The following is a 17,601-nucleotide window of genomic DNA, read 5'->3' as shown; positions in this document are numbered from 1 at the left end:
ATGCAAGTAGAATCAAACTTCCTTAGTTTGCGACGTTCATTTTTATGAGATTGTACTTTATGATTCCCCAATGCCTTCAAAATCCTTTTTGAAGTGTTTTAAGTAAGGGTAAGGACCATCTGCTGAGGATATCCGGCAGAAACAGCAAGAAGACAACAATACTTCGTGTCAGATTGCCTAGGAACAGACCCCTGTGCTGTTTACATAGAGCTTCATTGATTCGAAACCAAATACAATTGTCCGTGTTAGTCTTCAGTTTGCATCACTGAATTGCAAGCAGGTTGTGCAGCCTGAGGGTTTAACACACGAACTATGAAGCAGCATGTAGTCTTTAGTGCAAAGTCAGGAAGTGAAAAACATGGACTGTGTGTTCCTGCTTTTGTGCACGACCAAGGATAGCCAGGCTGGCTTCAGCCAAGCTGTTTGGCTTGAACAGAGGAGCAGTAAGAGTGTGTTCAGTACAACATTCTACTGGTTGATCAGTTTAGCTTCTCAGCGGTCCTGCCTGGGGCAATGCACTCGGCTTAGGCCTCAGGTAGTGGCGTTCCAGCATGTCAAACGGATACCCAGGCCAGCCTGATATCTTCCCACTAAGTTGTGTTGGTTTGGTAGACAAAGTGAATCCCTTTTATCAGCCCCAGGAAGGGTGTTCTGGATCTAAACTAGGATTGATGGTGGTCTGGATTGCAGCTTTTAGTGTACAGTAATTATCAAGCTTCTTTGTATCCTCACATGCAGTGCTATTAAATGATGGCAGTAATTTGGCTTTCAGAAAGCAAACTGCTAGGTTGCTTTTGGTAACCAGCCTTCTGGGTGCATTCCCTGATAGACTGAGTCCGTCTAGGTGCTAGCTGCATTTATTTTTTTGTCTTTTTGGGTGTTTTTAATTAAAGATAAATTGATTTAGCCTTCTCAGGAGAAAATAAAGATTAGAAGATAGCCCGTGTCCACTGCAGAAGTACTGAAGCGTTGGCAAACTGACAGCTCCACAAAAGCCACCCAGCTAGCTGGAGAGACTAAAAAGAGGATAAAGGCTATCACTCAAAGAGATTTAGAAAAAGTGAAGCAACAGTTGTGATGCAACATCATCTATTGTGCTTAAAATATCACAACATAATTATAGTTGCATGTCCTTATTGCTTTTTTTAAATATGTATTATTTTTAACAATTCTCTCTAACTCCTGGTCAGGCAGGAGGCACAAATTTATGTTGTTCTGCTTTAACTGCTTTTTAGATACATTGGCACTCTGTAATCTTAACTAACCTTTGGAAAACCAGCAGAATCTAGAGCAGCAATTTCGTCTTTTAAATAGGACGATAATAAACCCTGCAGGCTTATTTGTTAGCTAAATAAAGTTTGGTGTTCTTCAAAGTGCTTCTTGAATACTGCTGCGTATACCCATCTCTGCATTAGTGTGGCCCAAGCTCGTGCTGTGTTCTGTTCCTGCCCAGGGAGGTAGCAGACATGACTAAGAACTGTTGCCTGCTTTGCCTCTTTCCCCTCTGGGTGTCAGGTGCCTGCTGCCTCCAGCTGAGATCTCCAGCCCAGCAGTGGAGGCTGCAGTACCAGGACAAGTGTGGGTGCAGTGTGAAAATAGCCGTTACTGACTATCGTAATGAAACCTGGTGTTGTGTATGTAGTGAGCGCTTCTGCGGAAGAGAGGCAGGTACACTTCTTGGTTCTCTCAGAGTGACATGCTAGCAATGCTGGTTTTCATCCTAGCTGGATGCCAGCAGAGTGGGCACAGCACTGTGAAATCCTACAATATTTTTTAAAGTTAAATGTAAAGGGAGAAGTTTTACTCGGAACAGAGGCCATTATTTCAATGTGACAAATTTGTATTTCTAAGACAACCCATCTTTTGGGAGGTATGTTGGTAAATTGGTCTCTGCTCTTTCATTTCTCTGTCACTTACAATCATTTTATTGGGGTTGCGCTTTGAATTACCATGGGGAAGGGCTGGGGGGTGGGTAGTGTAAATAAAACGTAAACATTATAGGATGAGTCTGTGTTTATCCTGGAAGATAATGGAATGGTGGCTATATAGTTTGTTTAGTGGGAAGGGCTCTCAAGTGTTTCTACAAGCCGAATAGATAAATTAGTTAACACAGTCTGTGTGGGGCTTATAACTGGGTACATAAATTCTAGTTTCTTTAGTGGCATAAAATTGTATTTAACCCTGTTTTTCAAAGGATTTCAAAGCAAGAGAATGTTTGCAGAATCCTTGTGAAGTAGGTAAATACTGTCAATTTGCAGGTGGGAAAACTGAAGTATCAACAGTTTCATGGTTTGCGATCACAAATGGTGTCAGAGCCAGAATCCATAAGCCCAGCTCTCTCTGTAGGATCCTTCAGTTACTAAATAGTTACTTTCTTTTGTTTTCACTTTACTTCATTTAAATTGCTGTTAAAAATTGTCTAGGTTTGAGAAATCTCCCTAGACCTCTCTTGGTGGCTGGTCCTTCAAGTTCTGGAAGCGCTGATGCTGATGGTGGACTCTTCGCTGTTCCTACAACTCTGCCACCCAACAGCCGCCATGGGAAACTGTTCTTGCCTAGCAAAGAAGCAGAACTGACCTTCCGGCAGCACTTAGACACAATCAGTGTAAGTGAGATGACTGAGTGAAAGAAGTAGCATATTGTGCCTGAGCCAGCTTCCCGTAGGTATTACGGGCATTTTTTGGTTCATCAGAAAGTATGGGCTTTCCTATGAAACAGTGCTTCTAGTGGTGCTCAGGCATAACAGTGTATTAGCTGAGATTAGTCAGATTTTGACTATATAACCGTGCTTTGAAGTGACATTGCCTCTTCAGACCTGATTCTGAATGCCATCACGCAGCCCGATGAAACTGGTTCACTCTCTAATTAAGTTCCTTCAGCAAATATATTTGCCAGGTTTAGCAAACTTGATATCCTTCTTACCGTGCAGCTAATCTTAATACAATCTCATTGCTGTATTTGATTGAAATACCCAATTTATATATACAATCTCTCAGTAACAACATCATAGCAAGCTACAGGAGTTAAGTAGTGAAATGGCTTTTTTGGGAGAAGGCTTTGTCTCCATAAAACAAGAAGCAGCAAAATACATTCCTGGTGGAAAATTTTCCTACTCTAGCAGAAAGAATATTGTGCTGTCTGAAACAAATACAGGATTTTAATAAATAGTTAGAACTTTATTGACAAACAGAGTTTTTGGGGTATAGTTTATTCTGTGTCTGCATGCTTAAAATACTTCCTAATGCATTTCTTGTTCTTGTCCAGATGCAGTCGGACTTCTTCTTGCCAAAGCCAAGGAAGTTACGGAACAGGCACTTGCGGAAGCCGTTAGTAGTACAGGTCAGAACGATTTGCAAAGTGTGAAACACCTGTTTGGCTTCCTGAATAGATGTCAGAAAGGCTATAATGATTTGCACCTAACTAAAATTAAAAAAATGAACTTCCGTCATACATCCACTGTAAAAGTGAAGCTGAACATAGGAGGGAACAAGCATTTTAGTCTATATTGTAACCAACCATGTTATATTCCCTATGTGAGGTATGTCAGCAACAGTAGCAGTCCAGTGCATGAGGTAGTTTGGAAAAAAAAAAAAAAACCCACAAAAAAGCTCCTCAGCGGAAAGCAGGTTCTGCTGTTTGGCTCCACTGGCAGCAATGCCCAAGCAGTGTGTTCATGTGGTGTCCTGATCTGTCTGTGCTAAAGCCATCGGTGCTATTGCAGCAAGATCCCCCTTCAGATATTTGTTCTTGCTTCCTGCTCACTAATGGCTGTTAAACTGGGGTGGGTATAAACCTCTGTAGTGGAATAACACATAACAGTACTTGAACAATGATTTCTGGAAAAAAAAGGGACTGGCAAAGAGATGCACAGAGGAGGTAGCCTGTTGTCATGGAGCTTTGGTGGTAGGTGGGTGTTAACCTCCTTTAGGCTACTCTGATAACCCAGCAAAAGGCACATGCCACTGAAATCAGAGGTGGATGGAGAACATACAAGAAATCTCAACCCAAAATAATGGAAACTTGTTTGGGGAAAACAAAGTTATAAAGGGTCAATATACCCGTATGTCTCTTCTGCTCTGTATAAGAGCGGGAGACCTAAAATTGCATTATGTACTGGTTTTTTGTACTGAGATATCCTGGTCTCTGCAATTCCATTTGTTTTAACAGCTCTCAAGTACATATCGCTGCCTCGTTAATTCACACTTGTTTAATGGTAATGAAATCAGTTTGCACACAGACTGGATCCCATCCTTAAGATCATTGCTGTAATTCTGTGGGAATTTGGAAACTACTGCAATGTATTATCGGAAAGGAATATAGTTCTAATTAGCATTTCTCTGAGAATTGTCCATGTGGAAATTTTCTCTTACAGCAGTTTGCAGAGAAAACACATGATTCCTATATGTAGCTCCTTTCTCAAGATTACACAGACCTTACTGCTGTGTCTATTGCATGACAGTCATGCCATGTAAATACTCTGCTTATTCTGGAAGGTATCATGAACTTCTGTGCCTTAGAAGATAAGCTTTACCCTCTGTTCTGTATTTAAATGTGTTCTGGTTTATTGTTGTTTCTCTCATGTAGAGAACACTGCTCCCCAGGCCATCTGGAAATCCGTCCCAGCATGTCTGTTCCTTTTCTATCTTATCCAACTCATCCATTACAGGTGAGTCTGCTTATCTTCTCTCACTTTCATGCTGCCATGAGATGGACTGGAAAGTGTCCCTTAAAACTGTGTAAAGGAATAATTTCTGAATAGGGGAAAATATCCTTTCAAAAACAGTCTCATTTACCAGTTGCTTGAGTCACTTCCTACAGGATATGGGATTGTTCTCACGGATCATTGTTAAGCAAGTCATGATTGTGACAGGAATTTTTTTTTCTGTAGGGTGTAGATTTTTTTTTTTTAATGGACTTCTCCTAGTGCCTGGGATACTGCTTAAGTTCCATCCAGGGTAACCAATATACTGCCCATTTGTCCTTTTCTGCTGATACACTCTTGAGTACGATGGTAGTCCAGGTGATCCCCCATCTCAGCTTAAATTTCAAAATCAACATGAGACCTTAAAGGTTATCTTAATTGAAAATAATGAAAGCAGCTTCAGTAACACAGCAGCACTTGCTGTTTTGTTTTTGTGGTAAGGCACTAGTTAGCTTGCATTGCTGTTTCAAGTTTGTTTCATCATCTCCACTACTTGCATTCCCGGAGCTCGCTACTACTTGGAATTTGGTTGCTTTGACTGAACTGTGTTGTGCTCTGCTTTAAAGATGTTAGATTTCATTTGCTTGAGAGGTATTTAATCCTTCACCCTAGGGAGAGGTTCATTTCGGCCAATCCAGTCCTCACTGACTAAAGCTGCTGTTTCTCGTCCAATTGTGCCCAAAGTTCTTCCAACACAGGCTACCAGCCATCTGTCTAGTAAGTAATTCCTTAAACAGAATGAGAGTCACAGTCTGTTGTGATCTGTATGATGTTAGATCATTGGTTTCTGTTTCCTAGGTAAAATTGTTAGTGCCTTTGGAAGTTAAAGAAAACAGCTGTGTTGATGATATCTTGCTTTCTGTGGCTTTGTGTGACTGCAGAAAGGGAGCAGTCAGTGCTGGGACTGTCTGAACTAGGTTCCTTCGCGGTGTCTGGCCTGCCAGCAAAGCAAGGGGTTGTGACAGATTTGAAAGAAACACAAACAGCTTATCTGCGGTGTGAGATTGTGAATTCTACAAGAAAAAAAACACGCGGGTGTACCCTAAGGACATACTGTCTTGCAACTAAAGAATGGGTCCTGTAATAAGAGTGATTAGTGAGATGAAAACAGTGACTGCCTCAATGTTTCACTTAGAGGATTCTCTGCAATGGGATGACATTCAGATGTTTTGAGTGGATTTTAAAACATCCGGGTGAGGTTGTCCCTGCAACAACAGAAGTTTTTTATGTGGAGCCTAAATGGCTGCTAGAGGCAAGATAACAAAACCAAGACTATGTTGGTTTTGGAGCCCCTCGAGTAAACCATAGGAAATTTCTAGAAACTGCATAACCACATACTTGAGAATTTGCAGGACAAAAACGAAAAAAAATAGAAGGAAAGGGCAGGAGGGGAGAACTGGGATGTTTCTCTAAACTGTTTTGATATACCTGATAACGTGTTGGAACAGGGCAGAAAAAAATCAAACCTTTTAGCTGAAAGAAATGTTATACTTTGTGAAGAGGAACAATTGATACAGCTGAGCAGATAATTACCATTTTTGCTTTTTGCATGTTAAGTTTTGACTCAGGGCAATTTAAAAAAAAATAAAATCTTCTTTTAGATGAGTCACAACAAAGTAATTGCCAGAAGAAAAGGCTTCTGATGTGTTTTTTGCTTTTTTGTTTCACAAAAGGTGCTATTGACTTGGCAGCTAAAAGTGCTGGTATTATCCCTGGTAGCCCTATGCCTGTCCTGGATGCCGATGGTTTGTCAGGTGTGTCTCCGTTGTCACCAGACAGAGTGACCACAATGGTAACAGGGCGGGAGTCAACAGCAGCGCATCAGAATGGAGGCTCCATCACCACTGTAGAGGTCAGAGTCTCTTTTATAGTAGTTAAGTGTCTTGCTCTTTCATTGTGTAAAAAAGCTGTGTTATTAATGACTCTTTAGCGAGCTTTCTCCTGGAGCTTGCTGTTACCCATTTTCTTATGGCAAGCCCAAGACATGTCATGTAGCCTGTATTTCAGGGTAGAGGGATCAAATCATCATCACATCGAGCAGATTCCCATCCTATAGAACAGCTTTCAGCTGTGAGACTGTTGGAGTTAGCCATCCAGAAATCTGGGCTTAAAAAGAAACAGTAGCATTTCAATAGCCAGTAATTCAGGAAGGAATTTGGGGAAAAACATGGACTTTTAAGCAGGTATTTGGAATGGAAACCATGATTTCTTCTTGCTGTTCCTTTCATTGAGACTCAGATACATGTTAGTTCATGTCATTTTCTCAGGGAGCTGACGGACGATTTTGAAAGGCATTATATGTAAAACGAACGTGCATAAACGGTGATAGGCACTTGTCTCTCACCTCCCCAGCTCTGTTTGCAGCATCTCATGTAAATGTTGCTCACATGGTTTCTGTTGTGCTTCTAGGGCTCAGGCCCTGGGTGTCGGGTTCCATTCATCAGCCTACCAACACGGCATGAGCAGGAGGCAGTTCCTGACGGTTTCCAGGTAGAGTATGAGTTGAAAGAACAGTTGTATGAAACAGGTAATGTTCTGAAAACACCACTGGTATTACTAGTTAAAACCCCTTTGTTCCCAGGTAATTGTACACCATTGGTACTGTTCTGTGGGAATTGAAATCTATAGTGTCTGAAGAAATTTAAAGAAATAAATTTAGGAAGGCTGCTTAAATTTATGTGGATGCCATTCTCTAAAAAAAAGCAAAGCAAAGCTGAATGACTTCTGAAGGACAAACAGGTTTTACATATTTCTTGAGACAGGGAGGAGGCTATAATAGCTCTGCTGTATCGTACATGTGTATTTTGGACGTCATGAAGATTTCAGCAATTGGCAGGTCTGTTGCTTGTATGGTGCTGAAGGAGGAATTTTAAGACTAAAAGCATGATTGTAATGCCAGCGTCCTCTTCAGAGAACCACTTTTCTTTATGCTGAATCCAGTAAGACATAGATAATTAAAATGTAACTGTGACAGCACTTAGGGTGTGAGAGTGCTGTCATCCTATCCCCGGCTTCCTTCTCCAGTGGGATCCAGGACCTCTTGTTAGATACTTAAGCCTCAGGCTTTTCTTTTTCTTTCAGTGGAAGCACTTTCTACCCTTCATGTGACAGGTACATGTGAAAAAGGTCAAATTAGTTTGATTGGAGAGCATAAAGGAGGGGAAGATTTTTATTTTTTGTATTGCACAGATGTTAGGACACGAACCTACTAGGGATTTATTTGTGGTAATGGGGCCTTAGGTTCTGGTTCTTGCTCTCAGGACAGCTTTGTGTAGACTACATCAGAAAAAAATGACAAACAGTTCTATGATGAGGTCCTTAAAAAAGATCAGTTGAGTTTTGGGAAGCCTGTCTGTAAAGAGGAGTGAGTTAGTTTAAAATATATATGTGCTCTTCAAGCAGTTACAGGTTTTTTGGCTATACAAAGGCAAATTAATACTTAATTCTTAAGAATGATCTTGTAGGTTCATCAAAATCATGTTAATTTTATTATGATGCTGTTTCCATTATGTAGGCTGTATTAAATATCCTTTGGAATGTTACAGACCCATGTTTTTTCAGATGATTTGGCAGGATATGGGCTGAAGCATATTTGTTTATCATCTGCTTACAGATAATTTTTCATTAAAATAATAAAAATGTATTATATAAATGTTCCTAAAATTTTAGCAATATTATCTGCTGGATTATTAGTCCTCTTCCCCGCCTCCCCCCTTGCAGTCTGATTTTAATCTAATGCTGAGGAGCTAAGCTGTTGCTTTTCAGATGGATTTCCAAGTCTTTCGTGAAGTTATGAACAACTAACTCTGTTTCTTCTAACAGAGCACGTCCGTCCTTTCTCTGTCAGAACTGTCCAAGACTCCCCTCCAAAATGGTCTTTGCACCCCTCCACTTCCTTCATCAGAGGCTTCCAGTACCCGGCTCTCCCCTCCCAATGTTTCTGCTCTCTTGGACATTTCTCTGCCTGGACCACCTGAAGATGTGCTTTCTCAAGGAGAACCTGCCACTCAAATCAGCGATTCTATCATTGAAATAGCTATCAGCTCTGGTCAATACAGTAAGTCTGAGCTTAGCTAAAGGCTTCCTATTAACTTTGGAAAAAACGTCTGTTGACATCTTACGTGTCAGCAGAAACTTTTCCAGGAAGCAGTTCTTAGTTATTTTTTGGTTTAATATCTGTTGGAAATAAAATTATATGCCTAGCCTTTATTTTCTAGCATATATAGCATATTTGTTGTTGTGGTGTCGGGTTTTTTTCCTTTCTAAACATGGATTAGTGCAGTGTCCTATAACTTTACCGCATTGACTGAATCGGTGATTCCTGACATTGGTTTACAGATGAAGGTGTTTCTCTCTCTCCTGCAAAGCTGAATGGCAGTGACAGCTCCAAAAGTCTTCCGTCCCCATCCAGTAGTCCTCAACAGAACTGGATTGCCTCTCCCAGCCACGATCCCCAGTGGTACCCCAATGACTCCACAGACTCGTCTCTCAGTAGCTTGTTTTGTAAGTGTCAGTATGCAAAGAACTGCAACAAAAAAGCTCTTTCCTTTCAAAAAAGAAAAAAAAAAAGGGCCAAGAAAAAGAGCACTGTTTATTAGAAGTGAATCCTTTGGAAAATCGTAAGCCCAGTAGGACATCTGTAGAACTCTTCCCTGACTTCTTGCTTTCATTTCAACAGTGTTGCCTTGAATACATTTTCTTTTTTTCTTTTTTTCTTTTTTTCTTTTTTTCTTTTTTCTTTTTTTCTTTTTTTCTTTTTTTCTTTTTTTCTTTTTTTCTTTTTTTCTTTTTTTCTTTTTTTCTTTTTTTCTTTTTTTCTTTTTTTCTTTTTTTCTTTTTTTCTTTTTTTCTTTTTTTCTTTTTTTCTTTTTTTCTTTTTTTCTTTTTTTCTTTTTTCTTTTTTTCTTTTTTTCTTTTTTTCTTTTTTTCTTTTTTTCTTTTTTTCTTTTTTCTTTTTTTCTTTTTTTCTTTTTTTCTTTTTTTCTTTTTTTCTTTTTTTCTTTTTTCTTTTTTTCTTTTTTTCTTTTTTTCTTTTTTCTTTTTTTCTTTTTTTCTTTTTTTCTTTTTTTCTTTTTTTCTTTTTTTCTTTTTTTCTTTTTTTCTTTTTTTCTTTTTTTCTTTTTTTTTCTTTTTTTCTTTTTTTCTTTTTTTTTCTTTTTTTCTTCTTTTTTTCTTCTTTTTTTCTTTTTTTCTTTACAAGTCTGTTCCTGAAAAGATCCTGTTGCTAGATTGGGCCCATACCTTGGGATACATAATTCCTTGGCATTTCTTTGTAGTCTGTTTAGAGCCTGACTCATCAGTTAGGTTGGGATGTTTTGGCTATTGTGCCAAAATGAAAAGATGCCCTTGGCTCTGCTGTTGGAAAAACAGGCTTTGTTCTATGCTTGGTGAGCATAATCTCAAAGACATGAGATCACTGGGTTTGTTTGGGGTTTGGTAGGTGGGGTTTTTTAATTAATATTTAATGGGGCCAGAGTAAAGAGTCTCTGTACTCTTAGCAGTGTGCTGATGGTGTTCATGCTGGTAACATGTAATTTTTAAGAGGCAGAAGAAATAGATACTTGTCCTTCATTTTCTATTTCCTTGTCCTTCTCTTTATCCTCCCAGTTGCAAACATTCAGTGCAGTGACTTACTGATGTGCCTGTTCTTTATAGCAAGTTTCATCTCCCCTGAGAAGGGACGAAAAATGTTGCCAACTCCTGTTGGGACTGCCAGCGGCACCTCCTTACTGGGACCCAGCCTTCTGGATGGAAACTCACGGGACTCTTTTGTGTCACGGTCACTGGCAGATGTAGCAGAGGTATGTCATCGGATTACGTCCAGCTGGCTGCTTCCTTTTTTAGTGCAGTGTTAGTGTATATTGTCCATCATACTTCCTGAGATACTTAAGGCAAAGATGCTTTGACATCTGCACTTCAGCTTAGTAAAACAGGGTTACATTCTTAACGGAGAGATGTAAAATGACTCGAGGTTTTGCACAGAGCTGGTGCAAAAAGCTGTTGTGAGCACCTTCGACCCAGGTTCTTTTTGCTGGAGGAGGTCACGTTTACCTCGTTAGACACATCTTTGTCTGACAGAGAGTTGTAATCCTTCTGTTTTGTGTGTCCTGCTTTGTAGAGCAGGAACTGAAAATACTAAAGATGAGAGAAGTGTTAATACTGATGCAGATACAGTACAGTTGGAGGACTGGTAGAAAAAATGAATAGGTCCCGAAGGAAGAAGCAGGAAATGGCTAACGCTAAGTTACTTGAGAGAAAGGCAGAAGGTCCGGTGCTGCTGAGTTACTTTCTCTGTTGGTAGGATTACCTTCGTTTTGAAATCTTCTGAAGGGGTGGAGTGAAGACCAGCAGTCATTTGATACACTTGAGGAAAGAGGTCCCTTTCAGAGGGGCAGAGACAGGAATGAGCTGCAGGAATATTACAGAATTGAGCAAGGACAAATGCAAAGTCCTGCCCCCGGGAAGCAATAACCCCAACAGCAACATAGGCTGGAGACTGAGTGTTTAGGAAACAGCTCTGCTGAGAATTACCTGGGCATCTTGATAGACAGCAAGCTGAACATGAGGTAGGATGTTCTGTGGCAGTTAGGACAACCAACAGTGTTGTGGCCTGTTTTAGCAAGAGCATAGCCAGTAGAATGAACAAAGTGATAATTATCCCACTCTATGCAACAGCTGTGAGACCACGTCTGGAATGTTGTGGCCAGTTTTGAGCACCCGATACAGGAAAGACAGATGTACTGGAGCAAGTTCAGCAGAGGGCCACCAAGATGATTAGGAAGCTGAAGCACCTGTCTAAGGAAAGGCTGATGGTGCTGGGCTTGTTCAGCCTGGAGAAGGCTTCAGGGCAGGAGGGACCTATCTGCCCACCAGTGCTTGCAGGGAGGTCATCAAGAAGATGGAGCCAGGCCCTTCACAGAGTGGTAATGCATGGTGGGAGGAACAGGCAAAAGCCGAATTGAGAAAAGTTCTGACTACATGTAAAGAAAAACATTTTCACCCAGAGGACAGTCAGGGAGGGGAACAGGTTGCCCAGAGATGATGTGCAGTGTCTGTCTGCAGAGCTTTTCAAGACTAATATCGATAAAGCCCTGGTAAGCTGGTCTGTCCTCCTAGGTGACCCTGCTTTGAGCAGGAGGTTGAACTAGAGACCTCTACAGGCCCCTCCCAGTCTTAATTACCTGACAGTTTACAGTGGTTGACTCAGTGTTAACACTGTAACTGTGTCGGGGCTTACCCTGATGGAAGGAAAATGTCGTTCCCCCATTGCCCTTTGGATTTGGATGAGGAGGTGCTGTACAGACCTTGTGACCAGAAGCTGCAGCAAGGTTATGCTGTTTTAATGTGCCCTTGGCAGCTTCAAACTCTGCACACAGCTTCACTTTCTAGCATAAATAAGAGGATTCTGCTTACTTGGTATGAGAATCTGTCAAGGTGTGTGTTAACTAAGGGAATATATGATAATTTATTTGTGTGGATTTGAAGTGACATTGCAGTCCTTGATCTTACAAACTGCCTTCAGAAGAAAGTGGGGTAAGCCACCATTTTAGGCACACCAGAGCAGCTGTTGTGGCAGATGTGGGTTTGTGTGGGCGTCTTCAGAAGAATCAATGGCTTTAATGATGGGAGAATTTTGAAAGGCCTTTTATTAAACGTCCTTCAGAAACAAGTCTTATTTAGAAATGCAGTTGTTATGTCAGAGGTAATATCTATAGAGTTTTTGGACAGTGCATCTACTAGTGCATCTTAGTGCTGAATTAAAGATAGACAGGTAAGGCCCATTGAGACTATAGGGAGTCTTTTACTGGTTTGGGGTTTTTTTTTCCTAAGAGGCTTCCATTGAGCCATGGATAAGAGCTATTCTCTCACTCAGATGAGGTGTATCTTTCATATGAGGAGAGACTGGGAATGAAGATGAGAGAGTCAAACTTCTCAGGACAAGAGGCAGCGGGCACAAATTGAAACACATGAAATTCCACCTGAACGCAAGAAAACTGTTTTAATATGAAGGTGGTCAAACACAGAAACATGTTGCCCAGAGAGGTTGTGGAATCTCCATTCATGGAGATAATTCAGCACCTGACTGGACAAGGTCCAGGGCAATCTGTTCTAGCTGACCCTACTTGAGCAGGACAAAATGATCTCAGGTGTCCCTTCCAACCTAAACAATCCTGTGATTCTGTGAAATTTCCACTGACATGTAGCTCTTATTTTCTCCTATGTCTCTTCTAGGTGGTGGATTCCCAGCTGGCTTGCATGATGAATGAGAACAGCATAGATTACATATCTCGTTTTAATGACCTTGCCCAGGAGCTATCAATACCTGAGCCAACCCGCAGGGAAATTCTGTTTGACGGAGGAGGCAGTGGTCCCCCAGTTGGGGATCTCTCACAGTGAGTGTATGAGACCAGCAGGCTGGTGTGGACTGTTCAGGAGCTTGCAGCTGGATCATGGCAAAGGCAGGTTGTAGAGACGCAGCTGAGGCTCAGTCATCCCTGTCTTGTGCACTTCTTTCTAAAAGAGAAACATTGTCTTCAAAGGTCTGAAGAAGTACTTACAAGTCCTGGAATGTGCAATATACTGGGAACAACAGAACATGGAATAGTATTACAGGAAATGGTGTGTCCCCTACATCGGTGATATGTCAGGTTTATGGGACAGTCCTGGACTTGTACTTTGGAATGGCCTAAGCAAGAAGCTCAAGCAGGGACGGGTATTGCCAGAAGCTCCCCTACGTGAATTATTTTTTGTGTAGTAATTAAAATGCCATGATTTGGGATCCACACTGAAGTGGTGGAGGATGAAGGGTGGGGGTGGGTATGGGAACCATTTTGCATCTTGACATGTCCTAGTTGGCACTCTTTTTATCAGTCAGTCAAACTGAAGTTTCTTGCACTCTCTTCAAAGGTGTTGCAGCTCTACAATGCTTTGTTTTTTATAGACCATTCTGTTTCTTTGGCTATGTTTTGTTGTTTGACCATTCCAGCAGGGGCACGTACCTGCTTTCTTGTTTTGTAGGGGAGCTCTGATTCACCCTGCTTCCAGACCACATGGATCCTTGGGGAGTTTCCTTTATTTTTAAACCCCATCACATGTCACAATCATCATCATCCTGACTGCATTCATGTTCTCCACATTTGAGATTCTTCATCACATTACACACTTCATCCCATGAGCGGGAGAGGGCTTTCTTGCTTTCCCTGAAGAACGGTTGCTATTTAAGTCAGGAAACACTGCAAAAGAGCTTACTGGAATCACTATGAAAGCTGTGTTGTAATTAGTCTTGGCTTTGCTGGAAACCTGTATATATTGCCATCTTTCTTCATATGAGCTGAGGATTTACCTGGGAGAGGAAATAGGAAAGAATATTGTGGTGTACAGAAACAAATAATACGTTAATGCTGAAGTTGTTGAGATCTGTTTTGTGTCACGAAGAGGAGAGGTGTCAAGTCATAGCTTAATCCCTTAGTCTTTCCTTATTTCCTCCTTGTTCTGTGAATTCCAGGTGCTCTGTAATACCTCAGGGCATCATTTTTCATTACAGTCACTCCCAGGCACTAGTGGATCTGGTACTCCCTCTACATAATCCCTATGCAGTTACTGTTAGTGTTTTAATATTTGAAAGACCCAGATCCTGATACCAGCGGGTTCAAAGAAATACGAGGTTACTTTCTCAAGAGCTGGTTGTCCATCGATTCTACCTTTATAACTCAGGAGACTTTTCCTATTTCCTTTCCTACCGGTCATGAGAGAGAATACCTTTATTGTGCCCCTTTTTTAAGCACTTGTTTGCTTCTCCGGTAAAAGGATATCCCTTGGCTATTTTAAGTAGCTCTGAACTTATCCAAGGGGCTAGTCCTGTATAAACCTCAACTTTATACTATTAATAAATAAACAAAACTTCTCCATCTCTTAGGCTATTATCAGGGGTTCATTTTCCCAACTTGCACTATACTTGGTGGATATAGTTCTGCCTGCCTTTAGCTACTTTCACAAGGCATTTGACTGGGAGTTTCTTCTTGTAACCTTGCTCACGATGCACTGATTGGATTTGCTGTTTTCCTAGTCACTTTACCCTGCTTTATTTAGATTATTTTTTTTTAACCACTCTATAGTTTGCCTTATGCTTTCTGTCATGAAAAGAAAATGTAACAAGTTTTCGGATGCACCCTTTGTGTGGCCCAGAGCAACCTTCCTGATTTCACTCAAAAAGTAGTGAGATTTGGATGACATTCCAAGACCCCACATATCAGGTTGCTACATTCTTCTCTTTGACATAGGAACCATACACACGTGTAAAGACAGCATGAGTACCGCTGGGTGTTCCCAACAGGGAGACAAACCTGTATTCCTAGCAAGAAGATGATCATGACTAGAAGACTGGAGAGTTTCGTACCTGTGGGCTAACTTCCTATCCTGACTGCATGTCATGTGGGATCTGAAGTCCTTCTGTCATTATTCTCTTTCATTATTCTTACAGAGCCTTGTTTGAGAATTCTGATGCAATTGTGGGAGATCGCGTAAACCTAGAATACAAAAAGTTGAAGGCTGTCAGTGCTGAGGACTGTATCGTTCTGAGCATTCGGCCTTGGTATGGAGAGGATACCAGTTAATCTCAGGAGTCACTCCCTCTAAAACTTTTAAGTTTTACTTAGAGTTGAGCTGTATTTTTGTTCGGTCTTTCCCAGATTGTTTCCTCTTGGTTTTGGCTTCTTACATTAGTAACACTGATCATCCTATATGCTGTACCTCCAAAAATCCTTCGGACTTGCAGAAGTAAAGCAGAGGGCTCCTACTGCGGCCGTGGATTACAGGACATGCAGGAGGAGATGCAATACATTCTAATCAAGTACTGAATAAAAAAAAAAAATCTGGACTCTCATTGTTAAACTCCTAAATATTGAAAGACCAGCCTGATGGTCTCCAGTATTTAGGTAGCTTGACAAACATTTCATCTTCTTTACCCATGCTGGTAATGGAGTGGATGCTACACTGGGTTTGACTCTTAGGTTGCCTAGAGTAAGTGCTGGCATTGCTGCACCTGTGTGGCAGAGCACTTCATAGAGATCTGTGAAGACTTGCTGCTGTCTAGTGCGGAGAGCTGTCAAGCTGCCCTTTCTCGGCCCATTCAGTTCCATAGGCCCATTCAGTTCCATAGGGGAATAATGGAATTGCAGAATGAAGTCAGCACAGTGGCTGTTTTTAATGATGTCATGAGATCAGAAAACTTGAATATCCTGAACCTTTGCAGGTGGACTTGAACCACCAAGTCATAACAAAGTGGAAACGACAGAGGCCGGTTCAGCACTCAGAATTTTGTGGTTAGAAATGTTTGGCATCAGCCTCTTAAAAGTTGTCATTATGAAACAAAATTTGATTTCAGAAATGTAATGCTTTGCAAACTGCAGTTTAATAACAAAGCCCTTTCAGGACAAGTAAGTCTTATCAGGGAAAAACTTGAAAATAACTTAGATCATTGTGGTAATATTGAAATGATGGAGAATTTGTTATCCTTATTATGTGAAAGGTCACTTAAACACCCCTCTGATTCCACCAGCTCTAGATTTTAGGCAGATGTGCTTTACAATACTAATCGTCATCAGTTTGTGCCTAAGACTGCTAAGTGAAAAATTGGGGGGGTGTGGGGAGGGGTGTATATGTACACACATACATACATGTATGCTTGTGTGTGTGTATAGATTTTGTTTGTTTGTTTGTTTTTAAACACAAAGCTTTTTCAATTTCAATTATTTCAGCTTCCCCAACAGAAGTAACAAAATCCATATGTGTAACAATGTCAGCCTATCCCTAAGCAAACATTCCAGTGAGTTAGGCTGAAATGCACACAGGATTGACTCTGAGGTAAGCGTGACTTCATTAGTTGAATAGCTTCTTGGGGTGCTGTAAGGTGGTGAGAGGGCAATGGATACTAACAGCCTCCAATTCGAGTATTAATTGCTCTAGGCTTTCCTTGTACTGGTTTAGTGACTGCAGATAATAAGGACGTTCCGAGTAGTTCAGCAAGGTAAGGTGAATGGCAGAAAATCCAGTGTTTGTTGTCATCGTGGTCTGGATGAAAAGCAGCACTACATCCTACGAACTACATCTACCCGTGTGTGCGCTAACTGGGTTTTCTGCTGGGCATTGCATCCTGATTACCCACACAATTCATTTTATATTTATCACTAAATCTACTAAGCATAGGAATACTAATTGTTTTTAATATGGCATTGTTAAGCCTTTTTTTGACACCCCTCTTTATATTTCTAAATTGAATTAAATTACTCTGATCAAATCTAATCTATATAAAGACATCTCATTTACTGATTCTGCAGATTCCAGAGTGGAAATTTAAGTTGCATTTTGGTTTTTTACACTCAGACTTCGGATGCATTTATAAGGAAAGTACTGCACTTTTTTTTTTAACCTTTTCAAACCTTTGAATCTCTTAATTTCACAGCAATTTGTAAATGTTAACTAAGTGAAACCTTGGCAAGCACTACGGCAATAAGTTATCATTAATTATTGAAACATGATAACTGCTTTAGAGCTTATGGTTCTGGCAGCAAAGTTTAATGCTGTTTCTTTTAATAATAGTTAAGCCATATCATCTAAGGTTTCTGGCTTGAGATGTGAATTTGTTTTATAGATTATAAATATACCTATATAGTGTATGTATAAAGCAGAATGCCTGTCCTTACTGATTATTTTTTGTACCATATTGTAAATTATATTATTTATTCTTTACCAATTTTGGAAAAAGGTGTTTTGGTTATTTAATATAATATACAAAAGCTGTTAAACTTCCTCTGTTTAAATTTCCAATTCAACTTGTAAAGCTGTTTTTATTATTGTGCATAAATACATACTAATACTTGGTCTAGCTTGTGTCCAGTGTG

At 40.4% G+C, this 17,601-nt stretch overlaps 1 protein-coding gene across 2 annotated transcripts in view; it reads left to right on the top strand.

Annotated features, from left to right (window-relative positions):
• CRAMP1 (cramped chromatin regulator 1) overlaps positions 1–13,509 on the top strand; it is a 49,182-nt gene extending 35,673 nt beyond the window's left edge. For both annotated transcript variants that reach the window (XM_086472869.1, XM_086472868.1), the window contains exons 12-21: positions 2,424–2,605; positions 3,265–3,339; positions 4,585–4,666; positions 5,315–5,419; positions 6,376–6,554; positions 7,112–7,192; positions 8,525–8,759; positions 9,041–9,205; positions 10,358–10,503; positions 12,935–13,509. In XM_086472869.1, coding sequence (XP_086328995.1) covers positions 2,424–2,605; positions 3,265–3,339; positions 4,585–4,666; positions 5,315–5,419; positions 6,376–6,554; positions 7,112–7,192; positions 8,525–8,759; positions 9,041–9,205; positions 10,358–10,503; positions 12,935–13,099 — 1,415 coding nt within the window. In that variant the 3' untranslated portion in view covers positions 13,100–13,509. The remainder of the gene's footprint in view (positions 1–2,423; positions 2,606–3,264; positions 3,340–4,584; positions 4,667–5,314; positions 5,420–6,375; positions 6,555–7,111; positions 7,193–8,524; positions 8,760–9,040; positions 9,206–10,357; positions 10,504–12,934) is intronic.
• The last annotated feature ends 4,092 nt before the right edge of the window (positions 13,510–17,601 follow it).

Source organism: Leptosomus discolor, chromosome 14 (genome assembly GCF_034619465.1).
Source record: "Leptosomus discolor isolate bLepDis1 chromosome 14, bLepDis1.hap2, whole genome shotgun sequence".
Taxonomy (NCBI): Eukaryota; Metazoa; Chordata; class Aves; order Leptosomiformes; family Leptosomidae; genus Leptosomus; species Leptosomus discolor.
Note: the sequence above shows the minus strand (reverse complement) of the source record. Positions and strands in the feature narration are given on the sequence as shown.